Source organism: Phragmites australis, chromosome 2, assembly GCF_958298935.1.
Source record: "Phragmites australis chromosome 2, lpPhrAust1.1, whole genome shotgun sequence".
Taxonomy (NCBI): domain Eukaryota; kingdom Viridiplantae; phylum Streptophyta; class Magnoliopsida; order Poales; family Poaceae; genus Phragmites; species Phragmites australis.
In genome coordinates, this window is record NC_084922.1 from 44,097,182 (window position 1) to 44,117,402 (window position 20,221).

Genomic DNA, 20,221 nt, shown 5'->3' on the forward strand with positions numbered 1-20,221 from the left:
GAATTGGGCATACGTACGTGCAACCAGGCTACGAGTTAAGAGAAGCGAGTTAAACGTTGGGAATTTTCTAGCCTAAACTTTTATAACACTCGGCATCACGAAACGAAGAACGCATCTGCAGCCCGGTTTTTACCTTTCTCAGCAACACAGAGTTTTGCGTGTGATCATATAACAGCCCAAAAACTGGCATTGCAATCGCCCTGAACATACCGCCTCGGATCCTTTCTGTTAAACTGATCAAATCACCTCTGGTACAGTGGTATTCGACACAATGAAGTGATCTAGAATCTGCATGAAACCGTTATGCTATCTGGTACAGTGGTATTCGACACAGTGAAGTGACCTAGAATCTGCATGAAACCGTTATGCTATCTGGTACAGTGGTATTTGACACAGTTAAGGCCCTGTTTGTTTCAAATTATAAAAGCTGGATTGTAATCAAAATCCAAAATCTGAAACAGATAGCTGGATTGTAAAAGCTGGATTCTGATCACAATCCAAAAGCTGAAACAAACAGCTGATTAGAAAAACTGAATTGTTACAATCCAACACACAGATTGTAACAATCCAGCAATCTGCTTTTCACCATATTCTAATAATCCACAATCCAGCTTCTTACGATCCACAATCTATAAGCTGCTTTTCACAATCTACAGCTGAAACAAACGACCTAAGTGACTAGAATTTGCACGAAACCGTTATGCTATCTTTGGTAATTGCATACAAATGACCAAGATCCGTTTTGTACTGTTGTAATGAACAACCTGACCAAGAGGCGTCACAGGCTTCCACAGTACCCGACTCGTACAAGTAGCATCCTGTTACCAGACACATGCAACACAATCGCGACACAGGCAACACAATCGCGACCTAATGAATGATGCCCCCTTGGCAAAACATCCACCACGTGCAAAAGTTACACAATAACACCGACAAATTGGCTCTTGGTACATTCTGATACTTGTGTAAATAGTATGACCAATAAAATAAAAACAAAATAAGCTGATTTTTGCAAATCGATAGGTAGGAGTAATAAACAAAGAAACTTCAAAGTTTTACTCAGAGCAAGTATTGGATTGTTCTACAATACAAAACAGTGACCAAATCTAGAAAGTTGTATTCGCAAGAACTACTGAAGTACATAACAGAGGATGCCACAGGAATCATGATCGTGCAAAATCTATTTCTTCTTGTCAGCAGCACCACCAGACCTGCAAACCGAGAGAAGGATCATTATCGTGATCTCGAAATCTATGCATTGCATGCTAAGCAATGTGTTTACAATCTACAATACAAACAATGTAATAAACTTGTCGCTTAACTTTACACAAATGTTAAGGGCCTGAAAAGGTTAACAGATAAATCATTGCCAGAAACAACTACAGATTAAAGAAATTGTATGAACAGTGAACTATAACACTGATATCCATGCAAAAAACCTGCTAATATAAACCCTTCTATTGTGTTATTGCCTACAGATCATTTATCATTCCTTCACCCATGAATACAACAGGCCTGTATCTAAAAGTTGCCAGAAGAATTCCTGGCAGACTCATGACACATTGTAACAAAGCGTCCAAAACTAAAAAGGTAAACCACACTGTTATGAAACAGGATATAATATCAATCACAGTATAAAATGGCACAGAGAAGACATTCGACATTCAACACACCTCATTTTCCTGAGGACATTCGACATCTCCTCTCTCTTCTTCTTTGCTCTCTTGTGAGTACCAAGCTTTCTCTTGGCCACCTTGAGTGCACGCTTGTCCTTTCCAACCTTGAGAAGCTCAGTGATGCGTTTCTCATATGGAGCAAATCCAGCAACCTCCCTAATCAAGTTTCTGACGAAAGTCACCCTCTTGGTAGCTTTCTGCAATAATTGGGGCAAGAGATATAAGAATAGGATGCAAAACAAATGAAAACAGAAAGTTATTAACAATGCATATAGGTGTAGGAAACCACAAGGTATCAAGCATTTCTTTCGAATGACCTGGACATGGAAGAAACACTAAGATTGCATCATGTATAAAGCCCGTCAACTCATGCAGGAAGGTGAATTTAGTGAGATGTTTTAGAAACAAAATCAAAATGCGATTAAGTTTCCACGTTATGTCTCACAAATTAATATATGCCTCCAGGACTAGCAACTTGGAGTACTGAAATCTCCAGATTGCCAAAGGTGAGATGAGGCATCATGATCAACATAAATACACAAATAAGCTGTTTTCAGAATGGTGGGTTCATTTGTGATTGTAGGGTAATCCTGATATCTTTTCCACTGGTTCACAACTGTTTTTACCATCCACAGCTTTCTCGTGCAAAAAGCAACACACCAACTTGGCCTAATAGTTCGGATCAATTGTACATTCACATTATGCCTCAATTCTCTAACCATTAATGTTACATCTACGTAACAGTTCTGCATAAGTTTCATGTGGAAATTTTATGCAGGAAGATCAATTTAGTGAGATGTTTTAGAAACAAAACCAAAATGCGATTAAGCTTCCACGTTATGTCTCACCAATTAATATCTGCCTCCAGGACTAGCAACTTGAAGTACTGAAATCTCCAGATTGCCAAAGGTGAGATGAGGCATGATGATTAACATAAATGCAAAACCAGGCTGATTTCATAATGGCGGGTTTCCTTGTGATTGTAAGGAAATCCTGATATCTTTTTCACTGCTTCACAAATGTTTTTACCACCCATAGCAGTCTCGTGCCAAAAGCAACACACCTATTTGACCTAACAATTCAGATCGTTCAATAGTACACTCAAGTTATGCCTCAATTCTACAAACCTCAATGTTAGACCTACAGCAACAGCTCAGTTCAAATGAGCAAAAACAACTCACCACTACAATACTTAAACCAAGCAGGATCCAACTCAATTAAATGCTAATCTCCTACCAAATCGAACACAGAACATAATTGAACTAAGCAGCTAGCGGTCCCCTGTATCTAATACACCAAAACAAAACCACAGATTCAACACAGATCTATTCAAGAGGCACAGCGCAGCATCATTCTAGGTAACGTTAACTCAGTAAGTAAGTAGGTGGGATCAAACCGGCACTTGAGATCACAGAGAAGAGTAATGCGAGATCGGAGGCTTGTGATCGGAGATTCTTACCCCCTTGCGGTCGGAAGGGCGAGGCGGCAGCTCGCGCTTGGTGACGATGTGTCCCTTGTTCAGACCAACGAAGAGACCAGACTTGGCCTGGGGCGGCGCCATGGCCGGTCTCGTCCTCGCTCCGCTGACCTGCGACCAACCAATCAAACAAACCAAACCGAATCAAACACAGCTCGGGTTGGGAATTGGGATGGGTGGCGGCGCTTGGGGTTACCTAGAATGGGTGCGAGCAAAACCCTACGCCGCCGGCGGTGTCCGAGCAGAAACCCTAGAGCGCGAGGGGGCGAAATTATATACGCCCCCCCCCCACCACCTCACGGTGGGATTTCTTCGTGGGTCGCTAATGGGCCTGGGGAGGACTAGCTTGGGCTTGCTGGGCTCGTTTCGCACGTGTTTTTTTTTTCTTTTCTTTGTGGAATCTTCTCTGCTCTAATTTCCCTGCGAGATTTTGAATTTTTAACAGCGTTTTAAGGGGGAAATCAACATGCACTTAGGAATCCATAGACTTAAGATTCAGTTGGGGAACTCTCGAGTATAAGTTGAACTGAATCATTCAAAAACTGTTAATTTTTTAAAAAAATTATTGAAACCATTTCATGTAAAACTTAATTTCTTCAGTTGGAGAATTTGATTTACAGCTGGGAAAATCAACTAGCTGTCAAAAACCTCAACTAAATTAAAAAAAACGATGCACTTTCAACTAGGACTAAAGAATTTCAACTAAAAAAATCTGGCCTTTGCCTTTTTCATTGGTGGCAACTCTCCATGTGGGCATCAAGCAGACTTGTGGAGAGGATCTCGACTGTGTTGGTTCCAGTGGTTGAGGAGGACAAGAACGTCGAAGGAAAAATTATCGGTTTACATGATGGCGGTGGTAGAACAATGGTCTTGGGCAGTGGTGGAAAGTACGTGTACATTGTATAAAACGGTGTATTTCAATCAGTATTTGACAATAGAGCACTTACACGCATATAGTATTTTTTTGAGATAAGACCCTCCACATTCTATTTTCAATAAATTCATAATATCTCCAATCTGAAATGGATGTCATTATAGAATGAGTGCAGCCGAACTTTTAAAACTGTGTTCATCACTAAGCAATAAATTATTCAGATCAGTCACTCAATATCTTTTCTTTTTGAGAAAATGCCACGTGAAGATTATTTCATTTGGTTCATCAACAAAAGTGCTTTTACATCATTACAATTTCATTAGCTTTTATTATAAACTAGTTTTTTTTGCTCGTGCGTTGCAACGGCCGCTAAAAATTTGTTAAACAAAAATGACTTGACACCATGACATGTGTGACACAACCCTAACAAAAGAACATTGAGATATTATCGAACTGGAAACAGCGTCAAGATGCCAAAGAGATGTACACTGTACTCACATTGTCAAGCACACTGAAAGCGGACGATGAGGTTGCGGTGACCGACGTCGTGGTTGAGTAGTTCATTGGGTGACGTTGCACAGTTCTACAAATCTAGCACATATACAGAGCATAAAAGCTAGACAACTGTACAGTTTAGTTAACACAATATTTAACATGACATTAAGAAAATCTAGATTTTAATAGGTGCCCTGATCTCAGCCTTGCACATATTTTCAGCAAGAGGAATATCACCTTATATGTTCATTTCCCATAAAGAAGCATGTCTTTAAAAAGTGCCCTAGAGTTTCCCTGGAAATATCATATTAACAAAAATTCAACTAAATGTTGCAGAATTGAACGTGACAATCATGGCTCCTTCCGAAATTTGTGCATAGTATCAGGCAATCTAGCAGAAATTACATGTAGACATAATTAGATTTTTCACTGCCAGGGTAGCCTTTGGGCTGTCAATTGCGAACCCAAGTTGGACATCAATTGCCTGGCAACATGACGTAGACATAATTTGTTAGGATGTATTTTCCCTAGTCAAACAGGTAAAAATAACATATACTCAAGGTTATGCACGTCATGAATAAATGGCATGATGAACTCAGAAGTGGACATATGAGCTGACATTCACATGAATCATGTGATTTAGCGCTATTGTCAAGAAAGATTAACCAAAATGAAAAGGATGGCAAAGGGACAAAAGGGGGAACACATTGACCTAGAGCTCGTGTGCAGATCGCTTTCAGGACACTAACTGAAATAAAAAAAATTTAGAAGGATGTCCTCCAGACGCATGCACTAGCATATATGAACCGTAAAAAGATCTGCCCCTGCTGGTGACAGACCTGCAAGCAGCTGGGGTTCTAATTTATGAAACTGCAACAGGCCACGCAAAATTGACTGACCATGAACAAATATTTATCAGATTCATGAGCCTGATGCATGGACCAAGCTAGATATTACAGGTAAGCGATACAGCAAAGCTCAAGATCAGTAGCCATGGCATAATAGCAAACCATTTGAGGTCATAATGTGATTCATTACTTGTCTAAAATTCTTTGGAACTAATTAATTGCTCTGATGGAAGCGTGCATATCAAATTAATGCCTACTAAACTTCTCTTTATAGATTTGCATTCCCAGCCCTGTTCCCATACTCAATGGCAACAAAGATATTCATTGTAGTGGAAAGGGCTACTTAGATCAAACTATAACACTGTCAAACAAAGGTGATCCCTATGTGGCCGCATTTATCAGTTACTTGTAACAAATTCAAGCAAAAGGTCAAGTGATAATAAGCAGCAAATAACTGCAGTAGTTATATCTCAATCAGCTGTAATTATATTTATACGTTAAGTGGCCGCATTTATCAGTCCCTGGGCGGCGCGCGGACCACGGCCATGACCACAGAGCTGAACACGTTGTCCAACGTCGACGACCCGGCCCTGGACGTGGATGACGAGCTCCGAAACAGCCGACTCCACTTGCGCCCCTTGCTCCCCTCCTTCTCCGCCGACGACGCCTTCTGGCTCACCAGCGACTTGATCCACTTCCCCGACGCCCCCATTGACAAGCCCACAATGTAACTGCCTACTCCTCGCTCGCTCGACAGAACCTTCCGCTTGGCTGTGTTGGGTAATGGGACTGGGAGAGGAAGATGACGCCATGGCCCTAGCGGAGCAGCACAAGCTGACGGCGGCGACAGGAGAGGCGAGGGCCATGTGCGAGAGCCAGCCGGCGCGGGGAGTATCCGGGTAGAGCCACTGCGGCGGCGGATCGGTCGGGCAGGTAACGAATCGACCAATCCAGGCGGAGCCACGGCGGCCAGGCGCGAGAGCCAGCTGACGCAGATCCGCTACGGCGGCGGAGCCACGACGACGACAGATTGAGGAGCCGCGCGGACTGGCGAGGATGGGACCGATCCGGTACGGATCCGACGGGTGGAGCACGGCGGCGGCGGCGCAAGAAGCCGGGGCGAGATGGACGAGCGAGCGACCAGAGACCAGCGGCGCGGGGTGGAAGGCGGGCGATCCAAGATGATCCTGCGTGCAGGTCATCTTCTCTGGCCAACCATGGTCGCCCGTCCCCCGCGCGACCGAGCTTACCACTTGCGTTGGGGCGGCTATCTAGGCGCCGCTCCGGCGGCGACGGAGGGCGCCGGTGATACCATCGGAGGAGGGGGTTAGGGTTTTGGGGAGGGGAGGGGAGCGAGGTTGCGGGAGGTTGTATGATAGGTGGGGTTGCAGCGGGGAAGGGAATGGGAAGAGGAATCGCAGAGAAATCTGGTGAAGATAGAGGAATATTCTTGGTAGATAATACATGTCTTATGTTTTTTTTTTAAGTAGGAGATACATATTTAGGAAAAGTGACGGCCAAAGGTGTATACGGGGGATAGTGTTCATTTCTGAAACGCTAGTACAGTTGGTACAAATGTGATCTGTTCGTTCTCTGCATAACGTAAGTTCACTGATGCTGCTGTGCCCCGAGTTTTCAGCTAAAGACGAAGACCAATCCACTCTCATTAGGAAAAAGGAAATGTGAAGAAAACTTTATTCCCGCGCCGCCGTTGCTACTGCGATTTGCAAAGAATTGTAGGAGTGAAGTGATTAACTTCAGTGTCCGTGGACATGGCTGCTAGGCCTGCTACCACCGCTGGCTCTCCTCTCCATCTCGAGGAACTGGCCGAGCGACGGCGCCGCGCTGCCGTTCTCCAGGTGGCTCCGGAGGCAGAGCGAGAGTAGCAGCGCCCTGAGCTTCCCGCTCCTGCTCGCCCTCGCGCTCGGGCGGCGCCGGCTCTCCATGGCGTCCACGAGGCCGATCAGGCTCGCCAGCGTCATGCCGCCGCCGCCGCGCGGCAAGGACAAGGCCGACTGCGACAGACGTTAAGATTAGCGTAAGATCGTTACATGTAGCGATGTTAGAAACTCTGCCTCTGATTTGATCCAAACCTCTGTGTCGAAATCAGTCGAGGGCAAGGAAGAAGGGCAGTGAGAGGAGGTGAAGGCCGTGCTGAAGGAAGCTGAGCCAGACAGATCGACACCTCCGAGCACTCCAGCTCGTACATTCAGAGCGCCCAGTCCGAGAGGCCAGCCTTCCTGCCATCTCTCTCAACAACAAAACTTGTGATCGATTTGTAAACTAAACATAGATAGGTTACCGTAAAAAAAAATATAAATTACGATCGAAAGAAAGGCTCAGATAATGCACCTCATGGGCCATGACTGGGCTCTGTTCTACGACTTGCAGAACCAGAGGAGTGCAAGCCAGAGCAAAGGGTAATTGACGAAGCGATGAGGGGTGGGGAGATGTGTGGAGGTTGGCTTATATGGAGAAGGGAAAAGGGATATCACGTGAAAAAGCTACTGATTGCTCGGTTAATATTTTGACGTCTTTGCTTCTGTTCGAGGCTTAAAGTTGCAGGCAGATAAAGAAATGGCCTTGCTACATGGACGCGAGCACGAGCTTGTTCGATACGGCAGTCCTAATCTCACGACATTACATGCCAGAGTTTGGCGATCCGGGGCGCTGTGTGATGTGAGTTTCATGCGAGAGCGGAGAGCCGCGTGCAAGTGCACGGCTGCATCGCGTGGATGAAGCGAGAGTGAAGAGGTCCCATAGGCCATATAGACAATCCGCGAAAGCCTTGAAAGACGGTAGGAATCATTGACGGCGTAATCGGACAAATGGAGGCCCGAGACCACGGAAAGCGAAATGCGGGCGAGAGGGCCGTTCTGCAGCTGCATCGCATCCGGCATCCTGTGCCTGACTGCTTGCGCTCACTGACTCAGGTTTGGTTTTTTCTTCTCGAGTTCTTTGGTTTCTGACCAAACCGGAGCAACAAACTCGTCCTGGTGGCTGGTGAACGACGCCACGTCTGTCCAACTTAACACACTGACACTGCACTTGCATGGGATCGTAACGCAAGATCTAGCACTTTGCCTATTACAGACAGACACCGGCCCGGGGCAAAGCCATCAGGCCCAATCACCGCTCGAATCGTCGTGTTTTGAATGAACAAGCCGAGGATTCCATCCCATCCGCCGCGGGCCGCGGTCACCAGACGTGGAACCTTTTGTAGCCCGGTCGGACGGCAGGGCGTCTCTAGTCTACCCAACTTCACTTCCGCGAATCACTGATCTGGTACCGATGGGCCTGCATTTCGGAGGTCCGAGGCCTCCCTTGTGGACGGCGTCCTGTACGGGGCTTGACATTGAACAACAGCCACAGAACGGACTGTTCCTTTCTTGACAAAGTTGATACAACGAAAGTACTTGATTGAGTTAGGTTTAGGTGTTTACCGAGCTAACCCATATATTTCCACCTGCAGTCCTTCCGTAGCGGCGTCTAACACGCGAGAAAGAGTCATTTCTACGGAGGAACCATTAGTCCCCAGGTCGTACAGCATGTCTACGTACCGAGTGGCGTGGATGATGGATGAGTCACTACGTCGCCACGCCGCTCGTTTCAAGTTCTCCCAGAGGCCAGTTCATCGATTCTATCGCACAGACTCAATATAAAAATGGCGAGTCATAGCACGTTCTTTTTTTTGATTGGTTGCCCGTATATTAGTATTTTGGTTTGGCGTATACGTATAATCTTAAAGAGAAATATGTTTAATTATATAAATATATTATTCTAGTTTGGTCCGACAGATGTAAATATACGTCTATAGCCTGACTCAGGAGGGGCTCAATCCCCTCCGCAGCCTGGTTCGGCAGATGTAGCCTGCTATATCCGCTCATACAAGTGAACTCACTTATCAGTATCATAAAATCGCATTCATTTGAGTAACCAATCAGAATCTCAGGTCTTGCATCCGCCCATACAACCTTATATTCAATCAACCAAACAAAAACTCAGTTAAGTCTATCTTGACAGATACAGCTAATCAAATACTATTCTTTTGAATACTTTTACATCTACTCAGTCTGCTTTCCCTCAAACTACGTATACAGTCCATACATCCAACATGATATGCGAGCAATCAATCACACCCTTTGTTCTCACACATGCATCATGTCGCTTATAGTGATGCCATGGAGACACGACGCGGTGGGCACATCCACAACTGGACGCAAGGAACGGGGGCACCAACATCACCTGTTCTATTTAGGATGTATTTGGTTCGTTGAAGGAAACCATGCATTCATGAATTGGTGTGAGATTTGAGTACGTCGTATCATTTCATCTACGATGAGATGATTCATGTTATTAGAATATACTTAAAAAGATGATGTACCAAGTCGTGCTATAAAATCGACCTGACGAATCATACAGTTTATGTTAACTCTGCTAATCACTCACGATTAGTGACTATTAGTGAATATTAATAATTTTTAGTTAAATATTAGTTACAATTAGATGTTATTAACCCTAACTAATTATTATTGTAAGTATTGAGTGATGATTATTGACAATTTAAGTTATAATTAACAAAAATTAGTAATGATTAGTACTAATTAGATAGTTTGTTAATAATAACAATATAAAAATTATTATTTTCACGAAACATTTAAGTTATATATAGATATAATACATAATTTTTAAGTAACTAAACACATTTTCATATCATTCAATACATCTAACTAAACTCGTTACTATACCATATCATATACCTACCTAAACAAACTATTGATCTCATCCTATTCACTTGGTCAATCCAAACAAAGATACCCCAAGTCGTCGGCGCACGGCGAAAGCGCCACGCGCGGGCAGGCCGCACCACGTGATCTCAGCAGCGCCCACCGCGGCAGCAGCCTCCTGTCCTGCTCCGGCAACACGGAACGCGGATTCAAAATTCAAACGCACAGCCTATGCCTGTTGACGTTTTGTCACGGTCGGCTCGTCCCTGAGCCGTCACCCACCCAACCCTCCTCCTTTTGAACGCTTCAAAGGCAGCGATCAGATCGCAGCGCACTGTTCTTCCCACCAATTAAGCTCGTCCATTGAGTCCACCCCCTTTCTCTGACTGCTCCGCCTGTGCGTGCGTCACTCGCGCTCGAGGAGTGGTTTGGTTGCGCACCCAACGGCTCGGCTGGCCTCGTACCGCTTGTTCGCTTGCGCGTTTGTGCGGAGTGGTTGCTGACCGGCCGCCGCGCGGGCGGGCATTCCGATATAGGTGAAGACGAGCTCTTGTTCCGTCGCTCATCATCGCTCCTCGCCACCTCGGCGGCAGATTGATTGAGACAAAGGAGGAGGGTGGTGTACGGCGACATGGACGCGCCCTTCTTCCACGAGCTCAGGCGGCAGGCGTCCTCCTACCTCACCGGCAAGATCCGCTCCGCGCGGCTCGCGCTCACGGACGTCACCCCGACGCAGCTGTGAGTTGCTTAGCTAGCCTTCGTGCTTATACGAGTGTGATAGATCGTGTCTCGCGGCGTTTCACTCTGATCAAGATTTGCCCTCTTGGCGTGTAGGATGACGGAGGAGGCGACGAACGGGGACGCGTCGCCGCCGAACGTGAAGACGATGGGCCTCATAGCCCGGCAGGCGTTCGAGATCGACGAGTACGTCAGGATCACGGACATCCTGCACAGGCGGTTCGCGAGCTTCGACAGGAGGCAGTGGCGGGAGGCGTACAAGGCGCTGCTCCTCCTGGAGCATCTCCTCACGCACGGCCCCCGGAGCGTCGCCTCGGAGTTCCAGAAGGACAGGGAGGCCATCGAGCAGATGACCACCTTCCAGCACATCGACGAGAAAGGGTAATCATGTTCGTACGCTCGCGCGTATCCATCTGATAATTCTGCTGCTGATGCGATCCGTGAACTCGCCGCAGCTTCAACTGGGGCCTGACGGTGAAGAGCAAATCGGAGCGGGTGCTCAAGATGCTGGAGCGGGGCCCGTTCCTGGAGGAGGAGCGCGAGCGGGCGCGCAAGATCGCGCGCGAGATCAAGGGTTTCGGCAGCTTCAACCTCAGCAGCGCCTCGCGCACCGTCGCTCAACCGTCCGGTGACGACGGCAGCCGCTACGGGCGGAGCAACTCGCAGTACGAGGAGCGGTGGAGGCACGAGGACGGCGATGACAGCGACAAGGAGAACCTGATAGCGTGGCCGGAGCCGCGGGTCGCGCGGGAAGTGCAGGCGGAGGAGCCTCACCACCACCACCCGTTCCACGGGTTCGGGCAGCAGCGGCCGGAGGCGATGCTGCTCCTGAGCCAGTGATGGGATCAGTCTGTTGGTGTCATGGTGACGTGAAAAAAAAAGGTGTGCTGAACTAGCCTTTCTCCCTTCTGCGAAGCCTGTAAGGTCAGTGGTTTGCTGACACTGTTTAATGCTTGGGCACTCTGATGTTCTCATGGTTCTATTAGGCATGCTTCGCTTTGGCCTTGTAAATTTCAATCCTTCAGTTCTGGGCCAAAATTTAAAAATAGACAACATATGCACCGTATATTGTAAAAATAGACAATATGTTATCATATTTACAAATTTAGTATATATATTTGACACCTTATTTACTAAAAATATAATCTCGGCATCTGAGATGCCGAATACGACACTGTGCACCATATTATGCACCTCATATATCGAAAATAGACTATATGAGGTGCCGAATACAATACATAGTGCCGTATTCAGCACCTCACCGATAGAATATAGCTTGTGCCCATGCGTCGCACTCGCAAGAAGAACAGGAAGAGAAGTAGAATCCGCATGAAAATTAAAGTTTTTTTTATTTAACTCATGATTTTATTTAGAAGTAAAAAATATTTAAAAAATTCTAAACATTTTTATGAGCAAACTAAAGCTTACTAGCAACCTATTTTAATTAGTTTGATAAAAAAGCCCGAGCCAATATTTAATTAAAATTCTTCAAATAAGCCAACTTTTATAAATTCTAGTAATTTTTAATGCCTCAAATAAATTCTAAAAAATATAAAAAAAATCACTAATATTCTTCTCATATGATGTACTAATTTATAAAAATATTTTCAACCCTAGGTTATTTGGTAAAAAAGTGATTTCTTTTGTAATGCTCTATTTATATATATTTTTATTATTTCATATGATATTCTCTTTTTAATCCAATTTGGCTGAATTATATGGACTGTATGTTGTGTATGACAACGCAAAAATATGATTGAATCATGCGCTGTATATCAGCAATGTGAAGTTCAGTTCCAAAGGCTATCATTGCTTACATCCTTTCACCTATGATACTTGTTTTATTTTTTTCTGGGTTCTTATACAATACAAATCTTGTTGGAGAACGAACAGAAAATGGCAGTTTATCCTTGATAAAAAAGATAGGAATATCAATTCAAATGTCTTTCTTTTATCAAGAAAATAAGAACAACTTTTGACAGTACGTTGTTTATTCAACCTCTTTTTGGAGGATTTGTTGTTTATTCAACCTTTAAGCTAGACTTCTTCTTGAGGTCTGCTAATTCGCGCGCGAATCAAGCCTCTCGCGGTGCTAACGATTAGTGGAGCATGATCTTACTGTGCCGATCCGAGTTCGAGCCGCGGCATCCTCTTAATGACAACCTGAGAGTCAAGTCTGGCCCTCAACGCATCATTTTTTCCACTAATATTTTTCTTATATGATGCTTTATATTGAATTAAAGTCAGACATTTAAGAAGCATATAATTTTTGCAATTGCGAATATATATTTACATTCATCTTTTCAAAGTAGTTAGTAGTACAACAAGTTTTAATATTTATCAATTAAATATGAAAAATGATATATCCAAAATTTAAACAACCATATAATAAGCATGCAGATGAGTATACCATCTCTCAAAACAAGAAGAGAAAACTAATGAAGAAATAGAGCACAAAGAACAACAAAAAGAGACTTAATATTAATATGAGAGGTTACCCAACATTTTCAGCTTTACGCTAGCAACAGGTTAAATGGAGCACATTTGAATTAATTTGAGAACCAAGGTTTTGTGCATGTTGAATTTGTTTTATTCAAATTGAATTAAAAAGAGAATATCACATTTCTAAGCACTACAAAGGCTTAATATTAATCTGATAACCAAGGTTTTGTGCATGTTGAATTTGTTTTATTCAAATTAAATTAAAAAAAGAATATCACATGAAATAATAAAAATGTATATAAATAAAGTATTACAAAAGAACTCACTTTTCACCAAATAACATAGGGTTAAAAATATTTTTATAAATTAGTACATCATATGAGAAGAATATTAGTGATTTTTTCTAGATTTTTGAGAATTTATTTGAGGTATTAAAAATTGCTAGAATTTATAAAAGTTAGCTTATTTGGAGAATTTTAATTAAATATTGGCTTAGACTTTTTTTTTTATCAAACCAATTAAAATAGGTTTCTAGTGAGCTCTAATTTACCCATAAAAATGTTTAAATTTTTTTAACTATTTTTTACTCCAAATAAAATCATGAGTTAAATAAAAAACTTCAATTTTCATGCGAATTCTAGCTTCTAGCTTATCTTCTTGTTCTTCTTGCGAGCGCGGCGCACGGGCACAGGCTGTATTCGGCAGGTGATGCCGAATACAGCACTATGCACTGTATTTAACATATCAGGTGTCGAATACAGTCTGTTTTTGACATCTGAGGTATCGAATATAGTGCATAGTATCGTATTCGGCATCTCAAATGTCGGAATTACGTTTTTGGTAAATAAGGTACTAAATCACATAATAAATTTGTAAATACGGTAACATATTATTTATTTTTATAATATACGGTACATCCTCTTCAATTCTGAGGCCTGGACATACAAGAAGAGAAATTTGGACAGGTCTCAAGGTTCCGGCGAAGTCCCAAAAATCTCTGGTAAACTTAGCCTGATTACAAAGATCTAGAGTGCTCTCAAACCGAGTGGTTCCTGAGTCCCAGGTGGGAGACTCGGGTTTGATCCCTGGCTTCCACCTCCGAAGGTGTCCCTCAGTCCCTTTGTGGTGGGGGTTGTTAATCTCCCCTTTGAAAAAAAAAAGAGTGCTCTCGAACGTTAGATCGCTCTATTTGTTAACAGTATTGCAGTATTGACGTACGGAGTATAACAATTCAGTAAAAGCTCTAGAAGGATTGATGGAACGAAATCCTCCCCTTGCCCAAGTTGAGCTGGACCACACATGCAGGCTTGAATCTGATCAAAGACTAGCCTGCTGATCAGCCCATTTTCAGCAAGGCAAAGGGAAAAATACACTAGTCCTGTACATACTCAAAGATCTCCAGTTCACATTCCATTTTCAGAGCGACACCGAAAATGTAACACAATGAAACACAATCATTAAAATTGTAAGATAAACAAAAAGCCTCGCCTTTCAGTCTTTTACGTTCCACTTTTACGTACCATTATCATTGCAGTGTTTAGGCCTTCTCCAGCAGTTTCGCCTTCCGCTTCCGTAAAGCACTGTGCCGCCTGCAGCTTGTACTTTTGCCGATCCAGTCACTGCGGAGAGCTCTCCAGTAGAGCCGGTTTCAGGTAAACAGGGATACGGAGGCAGAGTTCCCGGCTGCAAACTTGCGGAGGAAAAAAGGGTGCCGTATTCCTGTAGCCAGCGACTGACATGTGGATCCGGGGAGAGTAAAAGATAGGAAATAGGGTACCTGCTGGAGATGGAAAAATAAGAGATACTGTAATAGTGATAGAGGATGCTATAATAGTATTTTTAAGGATGAAAATTTGAGTACCATCGCAGGATTCCTGTTGTTTTCTACGAGCACTATGACCACGACAGTATTTGCTAGGGTCAAGTAAAAGCACGACGGGCCCTTGCTGTAGCACAAAGGCTCTCCAGCTGCGGTCTAGGACATGCACATGCCTACCACACCAAGACGATATGAATAGATTCCTCAGGAAACATAACTACTGTGTGGTAGTGGGCTTGTGTTACACCCTTTTTTTTATCCTGTTGTCATGCTTGTAATCATCTATCTCCTACCACACCACCATAATGGCCTGCAAACCTACTTACACAGTTACACGTACATTTTTTTACTAGATCAACCTCTGTACAAAGTACAAACTGCCACTGATGGTGTTAGATACAAATCAACGGCAGAATCGAATGTGAGATTACTGACTGCCCACCACCTAAAACGTAATCCTGACAACTAATACCAGTAATCCCAACAAGTGCTCTGTCTCCAGTAGAAAAACGTAATACATTAACGAAAAGGTAGGTGCTACAAGGGTTCAGAGTTCAGGCTTCGTAAACCAGTGGTTAGTGGTAACTGACCTGTTGAAACGACCAGAGATCACTGATTTTCTGGTCAGCTTCGACTATTGAATTTTCCACATTTGGTTATCAGATCAATACATATAGCAAGGCAGTGGCGGTCCCAGAGATTTAGGAGAGACTGGGCGAACCGTGCGAAAGATAGGCGCAGGCCATGCGCTCGCTCCTTGAGGAGATGCTCGTGCAGTCGTGCGAGCTGAGTTTTACCTAAAAATTGACCGACCCATATAGTAAATTCTCTCATTACCTACATACATATATTGGGGCAGGCCGGGGTGGAGCCCGGGCAACTGCCCAAGCTCACCGGGCCTTGGGTCCTCCACTGTAGCAAGGGTTAGTAAAATACTCAGAAACCAACTGGTACTGCTACTCCGTGAATTTCCCAACAAAAATCACTGAAATTAGTTCACCTGATTTATAGATGTTGTTGCAGCATATAGCTATGCATTTATTCTAGCATCTTTTTAATTTTGCCTTCGTAAATAGCTAAAAATATTGAAAAACAGATAGTACAATAACATACATGAAGCTACCACCACGTGATCAAAGTCACAGGCTAATTTCCACTGCTGACATCAAACTTGCCCTACCAGTTTGGATCACTTGAAGTTGCTTCAATCTTTTGCTTTACCCGAGATTTTTTTAGCATGTGGCATGTCTTCTTTCACATCTTTCGAGTCCTTTGGAAATACATTTTTACAGCAATGTTAAAGCACAGTTAAAAAGTAAAGCATTTTCTCGTTTTCTTTAACTAAGTCAACTGTGTTTGTACCATAGTCTTCATCTACAGAAGATTGACCTTGATCAAGTTATAAACTAATGCCATCTGCTCTTGCATTTGGAGTTTTGGACATATGAAAGTGGAAAAACAGTACTATAGTCATTAAGAACAAAATTGTGCATATCTTAAAGCAGATGAAGAATCGCGGGCTAATCTAGCTATTAAGAACAAAATGGAGAGGCAAGGCCTCGTAATAGAATTTCGGTCAAAAAAAGACCACATAAGACCATCCCAACCATATTCCCTTCATTTCGTTCTCTTATCCGTTTTTATTCTCTTTATTTTCTCTCATCTCAAACAGCTTCCATTCGAGAGGAATCGCGAAAGGAAAGAGAGAGAATCCCGTCCTGAAAAGAATGACCTTGAGAATCCTGTTGTGAAAAGAAACCGTTAGATTGTTGAAGGGAAAAAAATCCCTTCACAACGAAATTTTAGTCTCCGAATAGAAACATGAGAAAAGCGATCAGATTCAAATGCTATAAACACTAGAAAAATAGTGCTAAAAGTCAGTTCCATAATCAGTATCAGTATTGATGAAGTTGTCTCAGAGCTGTAAGCTGTACCACAATAACTAACGGGTGCAGTGCAGTGCAATGCATGTACATGTAGTAGATTACAATGGTGGTATTAAAAGCGTGCTACAGTTTGATAGGCTTTTCTGATAAGACCTTTGTGAGTGCAGGATGCAGATGCAGATGCACCAAACAGTTCCCGCGTAGACCTTTTTGTTTCATTGCAGGCTTTGGATGAGCAGCCCCACAACACTACCATAAACCAGTGATTTTTCACTTGTCCAACATACCTACCATAATCATTCCCGCAGCTCATTTTTCTGCATGTCTCACACCTCATTTTGTTTCCCTAGCCAGAAATCATCCAAGTTCTTCTGTTTAATAGGGAACACTGGCTTATATGATAAATATTTCATCGGAGCTCAAATCAGATGTGGTCAAAGTTATCATCAAAATTTGCACCTCTAGTGTCTGCTACTCTGCTTGTCTCAGGGAAATAATTCCATGGGTCCCATGAGGTCATGAATCCGGATAAGTACTCATGAGTTGCACATGATGGAACAGGCCCGGTAATTAATCAACTAAAACATGGGCCACCTCATTGGGGCCATCATGCTCACAAACTCCAGGGAAACTACAAACGAATATCAGCATAAGAAGTTAAGAACTACAGATAGCAGCGACATATCAACAAGTATTTCTCACTCTGATTTTCTAATCCTTCTCTGTGTGTGGATTGCTGGCCAGCTGCTTGGTTCAGGTTTTCAGCAATACCTTGGCAATGACAAAAAAATTCCTTCCTCAAAGTTTATATATCACTTAAACCACATTTGATTGTTACTATAGCCTCATGGAGATTTTATGCTCAGCTACTAAACATTTATAACCTCAATAGAAAAAAAGTTAGAATTATTCAACTTCAGCAATGTGCTGCTAAGCATACAAACTTTCAACTTAAAACTCAAATCAGTAAGAACTGACATGAACACAGTGCTTGATATTGATATGAGTTCATTAAATCCACCAACAAGGGTTCAGAAAGTGTTCGTGAAAGTTACTATACCAAATTTCTTTGCTAAGTGTCGATGTAAAGAGTATAGGGAAGCGACGACTAGTTTTGTTATTATCCGCTTTTGTTCTCCAGCCCAGGCCCATCGTGCGACAAGTCGACGCCAGCGCGACCACAGCACTAGCCTTTGCAGGATTTCTCGCGACCAGCAAGTGCTGGTCGCGGAGCAGTTACTCGTCTAAGTAAGTCAAACATCATTTAATGTCGCTACTCATGTCATTTTCACCCCGGCTGAGGCGGCATGGCCGGCGCAGGGCTACCGTGTCCTGTCCCGCAACATTAATTATTGCGGGACGGGTTTGCAGACACAACAGGGGGTGTGGCAAGCGCGCGTGGGAAACCGACGATGAGACTGTGCAGGCCGGATGACCCGAGCGCGACAAGCGAAGATGTGTCCGATGGATAGGACGGGCATTACAGTGCTCTAGAGCAGGCACAACGCATATGTATCCTGTAATGATAGCCTATGTAGATCGTCTAGGTAGTTATGGGTCTATTTGATGGACCCACGTGTAAGACTTATTTCCTCCTGGGCTATAAGGGGAAGGGAGTCCGCCTTAGGGAGAAGGACGGGAAAACACAAAGAAAAAACCATACTCAATAAGAAGAATACACAGGATGTAGGGTTATTACCCCAGAAGGGTCTAAACTTGGATAAACTCTAGTGTTCTTAGATTAACACAGGCACATCCCCAAAACACAGATCACGCACCCGTCACCCGATACACCCCGGAATCACTGTCAGAGATTAACCCTCGACATTTGGTGCGCCAGGTAGGGAGCGCGTTTTTGAGTTCTGGTAAGTGCTGTTAATTTATTTTGGGCTATCCATGTTCGAATCCCCGACGACCGGCGAGTCCCGCTCTGAGGATCCGAGTTGCTTGTGAGGTGTTCTTCATCGGATACAACCAAGACAACCTTGATATGTTCCAGATGCAGGACATTGGATCAGGATCCGAAGGCTTTGGGATTCAACGAAGAGCAGCAGAGGCATCCATGTTCCCGGCGCTGACGGGGGCTCACGGACCACAAGCCCTAGGGAAATCGGCCTCATCAATGGCAGCCCCACCCGGAAGAGCGCTCACTGCGTCGGGACAGCCAACAGCCCATCCCTGTGGCGCAAACCGAAACCATCACCCAGGTATGATCCGATCAAGTAAAAGAGTACCCAGGAACTAATCGGGTTGTTGTTTTTTCGAACAGGTTCAACCCGAGGACAAACAGAAGGGTCCACACTTTGCACTTCTGACATGGGCAACAACCACTTCCCGTTGGATAACAGGACCTCAGGAAGGTAACCCTCTCCTCCCCCGGCACTGACCACCCATCGATAGAAAGAAGGAATACTTGTCCTACCTTGCAAGATTTCAAAATGGTACTGGTCGCTAAGCAAGGCACGCTTCCTCCGACCAAGAACGAACGAGCACAGAACCCTGCATAGCCAGGTGCATGGTTCAATTCTGTTTTTCCAATTATTAAATGCGTAGTAAAGTATAAGGGCATCTTAACTGGAACACGAGCATCACCCGCACGGGGGAAAAACGCTTACTAGCGATGAGGGACTCGCTACTAGGTGTAACTCTGATACTAAGGGGTTTTCAGTGCTCGGACCAGATGATAGCGACATACCACTCCGAAGTGAGAAATCTAGAGCGACGAGCCATCGACTAGAAAGTCACGCACGTCCCTCGCAAGGACTACCTCCTTGGCCGATGGGATAGTCCGTCTGGCCTCTTCTTGCGAACCTACCCCGGTCGGAGTCTTTGAAAAAAGATTCACACGACCACCCACCACGATCTCAGGCTAACGTGGAAGGGATGCTCCGCTTGGAAACGGAACGCCAGAGGCAACAGCTTTGGAGGCAATGCCTCCCTCGTTGCCGTCAACCTCAGGTGGCCATCATGTGGTCGCCCTGCTCGATTCAGGTACGAACTGGATGGATCAGATCTCGAACTACCTTTAGAATCAAGCAACCTCTGACGACGATATGTCAACAGAAAGGGTCATGCGGGCAGACCGCGAGAATCCTCTTTGGTAGAGGGACGCCTCTACCACCAAGGGAGCAATGACTCTTTACTAAAATACATCGCTCAGGATGGGGAGAGCACAACGTTCCCCAACATCCTCGAAGGCACGCGTAGAGGCCGAACCTCGCACTGCCCTCCAGGATGCT

At 44.2% G+C, this 20,221-nt stretch overlaps 3 protein-coding genes across 3 annotated transcripts; 1 reads left to right on the forward strand and 2 right to left on the reverse strand.

Moving 5' to 3' along the window:
- Positions 1–1,033: 1,033 nt before the first annotated feature.
- Positions 1,034–6,841, reverse strand: LOC133909122 (large ribosomal subunit protein eL36y-like). Its single transcript, XM_062351412.1, has 5 exons — positions 4,526–6,841; positions 3,350–3,573; positions 3,136–3,264; positions 1,674–1,873; positions 1,034–1,211 (listed from the first exon to the last, which is right to left on the reverse strand). The coding sequence occupies exons 3-5, from the start codon at positions 3,235–3,237 to the stop codon at positions 1,181–1,183; spliced, it is 333 nt and encodes a 110-aa protein (XP_062207396.1). The 5' UTR covers positions 3,238–3,264; positions 3,350–3,573; positions 4,526–6,841; the 3' UTR covers positions 1,034–1,180.
- Positions 6,842–7,041: 200 nt separating this feature from the next.
- LOC133909121 (uncharacterized) lies at positions 7,042–8,009 on the reverse strand. Its single transcript, XM_062351410.1, has 3 exons — positions 7,723–8,009; positions 7,464–7,610; positions 7,042–7,385 (listed from the first exon to the last, which is right to left on the reverse strand). The coding sequence occupies exons 1-3, from the start codon at positions 7,732–7,734 to the stop codon at positions 7,128–7,130; spliced, it is 417 nt and encodes a 138-aa protein (XP_062207394.1). The 5' UTR covers positions 7,735–8,009; the 3' UTR covers positions 7,042–7,127.
- Positions 8,010–10,418: 2,409 nt separating this feature from the next.
- On the forward strand, positions 10,419–11,873 carry LOC133909123 (epsin-3-like). Its single transcript, XM_062351413.1, has 3 exons — positions 10,419–10,835; positions 10,932–11,216; positions 11,291–11,873. The coding sequence occupies exons 1-3, from the start codon at positions 10,729–10,731 to the stop codon at positions 11,673–11,675; spliced, it is 777 nt and encodes a 258-aa protein (XP_062207397.1). The 5' UTR covers positions 10,419–10,728; the 3' UTR covers positions 11,676–11,873.
- Positions 11,874–20,221: the final 8,348 nt, after the last annotated feature.